Source organism: Grammomys surdaster, unplaced genomic scaffold (assembly GCF_004785775.1).
Source record: "Grammomys surdaster isolate TR1022 unplaced genomic scaffold, NIH_TR_1.0 140, whole genome shotgun sequence".
Classification (NCBI taxonomy): Eukaryota; Metazoa; Chordata; class Mammalia; order Rodentia; family Muridae; genus Grammomys; species Grammomys surdaster.
Genome location: NW_021604598.1, coordinates 7,357,225 through 7,360,902, shown reverse-complemented (window position 1 = coordinate 7,360,902; position 3,678 = coordinate 7,357,225). Strand labels below are relative to the sequence as shown.

At 39.0% G+C, this 3,678-nt stretch overlaps 1 protein-coding gene across 1 annotated transcript in view; it reads left to right on the top strand.

Annotated features, from left to right (window-relative positions):
* The window catches only part of Glb1l3 (galactosidase beta 1 like 3), a 42,648-nt gene that overhangs the window by 16,742 nt on the left and 22,228 nt on the right, over positions 1 to 3,678 (top strand). The window contains exons 8-9 of the mRNA XM_028763897.1: positions 935 to 1,016; positions 2,094 to 2,158. Coding sequence (XP_028619730.1) covers positions 935 to 1,016; positions 2,094 to 2,158 — 147 coding nt within the window. The remainder of the gene's footprint in view (positions 1 to 934; positions 1,017 to 2,093; positions 2,159 to 3,678) is intronic.

Here is a 3,678-nt window from a genome sequence, read left to right as displayed (position 1 = left end):
TTCTCTTCTCTTCTCTTCTCTTCTCTTCTCTTCTCTTCTCTTCTCTTGTTTTCTCTTCTTCTCTCTCTCAACATATTAGTTTGAAATGCAGTTTAAAATGGAGCTAGTTTTAACCATTACAATACCACCAAATGTCTTCCATCTTTTCTCTCTCTTTGTTGTAATTTACATAATTACATAGTATGGCCATTGAGAAACTCAGCTTTCATTTACCCCAGACATCATTTAATTGATGTCAGGGCCCATAGGCCTCCACTGCTTTAGTGAAACAAGTGGAACTACATCAAACTGAGCCTAACACAACAATTTCTTCATTGCTTAAGTGGTATATGGTCATTCTACATTCAAGCCTTTCTGTATTAGTCCATTTCCCACTGCTCTAACAGATAACCTTATATACATTTAAATAGTCATATGCATGTATGAAAAGTCATGATGAAACCTACTATCCTGTATAATAAATATATGCCAACCAAAAAGTAAAGGATACCTGAAATAGCCTATAAGCAGAATAGATTTACCTTGATTCATAGCTTTGTAATTCCAGCCCATGATTGGTTAAATCTAGTGGGATTTGTGTTGAAAGATAATGCATATCACCATACGAGTCTAGGCAGACTCAAACCACTTATCTCCTGATCTGGTAGTGCATGGAAAGTGAAAGAAACTGGACCACCACCAGTCTCCTTTCAGAACATATCTCCAATGGCCTAAAGCCTCTCCACTTTCTAAAATATCTACCGTCTTCCACAAGCATCATGCTGAGTACCAATCTTTTTTCCATACGCACATTTGGGAGACATTGCATACTCCTATTTTGTAGTTCACACTATTGCCATCTGAACCAAACTGTCTTTATTATCCAATTTTACATTATCTGTTCTTTCCCATGGGAGAAAGAAAAGTGTGTTTATACTATTCATTTTCTTAACAGGCTCTGCAGAAGAGAGGGATTGTAGAGCTCCTCTTGACCTCAGATGATAAGAATGGAATTCAGATGGGCTCTGCCAAAGGAGGTACTGGTTTATAGTCATTTTATAGGACAACCAAGGCTCTTAGCCAGCCAATAGAAACTGTAAACAAGTATCAAAGAGAACCAGATGCATACATGATCCTTTTTCTCATGTCAATTGAAATAGGTCCCAGAGATTTGATATGATACAAAACGAGGTTCAACATTAAACTCAGAGTTCAAACACCACATGTGTCATTTCCCCCCTCCTTGAACAGGGCGTTGATAGAGCTCTTCATTCTGAGTACATCTTTTAATTTTTACAGTAATTTCCATAGATATGGATCTAGGCTGGTGCAGGACATGGTTTAGATCCCCGTACATCCCATCATCATGGATAGTCACACAGGGAACAATAGGATGGATGTAAATGACACACACTACAGCTAAATTCTCAGTTCTGCCATCATAAATTTTAATCTAAATCTATTCTGCTTATAGGTTAACTGTTTCAGGTATCCTTTACTTTTTGGTTGGCATATATTTATTATACAGGATAGTAGGTTTCATCATGACTTTTCATACATGCATATGACTATTTAATCGTATGTAAGGTATCTGTTGGAGCAGTGGAAAATTGACTAACACAAAAAGGCTTTAAGGTAGACACTTAGCAGATTCCAACGAATTTAGCTGAACCCCAAAGTGATAATAGTATGGGAAAATGCCAAGATATGAGCATGTAGTTGGGTCCAGAGCTAATCATAAGGTGATCTTTAGTGCGTACTGGTAACAACTGTGACCTGCTGTCATTTTGGGGGGTGGAGGGATAGCTCTGCTTCTATTACCATACCCTGGAATGTGTTGAGCCTGGGATCAGAAACTTCCCTCCAGTTTCTAGGTGTTGTTATGCTAACTGGCCTTGCCTTGGTCCACCTTTCTATACAAAGTGTGATTAAATGAAAAAAGATAGTGTTCTTGCATGTATGATTTGGCAATAGCTATGACAGTCTTTTATGTTTTTCAAAATGGGTTACAAACAGTATCTTGTTACCAGTTTTACTCATCCTGTCTGCCCGCCACCCCAAGTGCCTGATGATCCTTGTCACAATGTCTCAGAAGTACCTCTCCTTCTCTACAGCTTTGGCTACTATCAATGTGCACTCATTTATTAAGGATTCCTTTATTAAGCTTCATAAAATGCAGGTAAGATTTTAAGCAACATAGAGTTTTGTCTGTCTTTTCTCAAGATCTTGCTATCTATAAAATTGATGTTAAAGAACACAGGAGGTATGATATGGATATAACCACGTCACCCTGAACCTTGTTGGGGTTTAAAGCCACTTGGTAAGAAATGGTGAATAGAAACTTCCTTCTATAGTCTCCACTGATGGGTTATGTCAATGAGATTACTCTGAAAAGCACGAGGCGGCTTATGCAGGATGAGAAATGAATATATCAGAGGGGGCAAATGGTGTCCTTTCACCCAGAGGAGACAGTTAGGGAACTTGCCAGTGGCAAGCTCATCGTCATCTGTTGTTGTTTTTTTAGAATGTTGGGATTCTGTGCTTGTTGCCATACAGAAAACACAGAAGAGATATTAGTGGATTATGGGTATATTCAAGAATTGGAAGGAACTGGGTGTATTAAAGACCAATCTTGAAGAGTGTAGGCTTTTCTGTCTCAAGCCTTCAGTTTAGAGGAACAAGGTGCCTTGGTTGGGGTTTCTGTTGCTGTGATGAAATACTATGACCAAGGCAACTTGGGGAGAAAAGTATTTACTTCAGATCACATTTTCAGGTGATAGTCCATCACTTAGGGAAATCAAGGCAAGAACTCAAAGCAGGAACCTGTAGGCAGTTGATGCAGAGATCATGGAAGGGTGGTGCTTACTGGCTTGTTCTCCATGCCTTACTCAGCCTGCTTTCTTAGAACCCAGGACCACCAGCCTAGGGATGGCACCAACCACAATGCTCTGGACCCTTAAATAAATGCCTTAAAGCTGGATCTTATGGAGTCATTCTCTCAATTGAGGTTTTTCTCTTTTCAGATAACTCTAGATTGTGTCAAGCTGACATATGACTAGCCAGCATACAAGGTTAGATGGATGTTAAAGACTTTTGTAAAATACTAGGTAGAAAATTCCTGCAGTAGGTGGAATCTTAATGTGCATCTCTCCTCTTTCTTTGAAAAGTGGTATTGGGTGGGTATTTGTTCTGAATATGATCTCTTTCATTTTGCTCTGAAAGTCAAATTTTACCAGGACCTCCCAAGGGTAGGACCCTCCATTTTTTACTTTAGATCTTCTTTGCCTTCTATTCTCTCTCCCTCCCTCTCTCTCTGTCTGTGTCTGTCTCTCTGTCTCCCTCTCTTTGAATCACTTATGTTAGCTGAGCATGAGGGAGATAACTTATATTCATTGTCTTATGTTTGAAATAAATACACAAGATCCTTCTTCAGCATGTGGGTCTGGGAAGGATCTGAGGAGAGGTTAAATGTGTCTTCCTCTGGTGAGGTTTACTTTATTCTGTAGTGATGAATCCAAAACTTTAGACTTTATTTGTGATAATGTCAACAAGGAGTTAGTATTTAGTAGTATAATATAGAGTCCTTTCTACTTTTTCTTTTTAGAAAATGTGTGTGTGTGTGTGTGTGTGTGTATAAGAGAGAGAGAGAGAGACAGAGAGAGAGAGAGAGAGAGAGAGAGAGAGAGAGAGAGAGAGAGA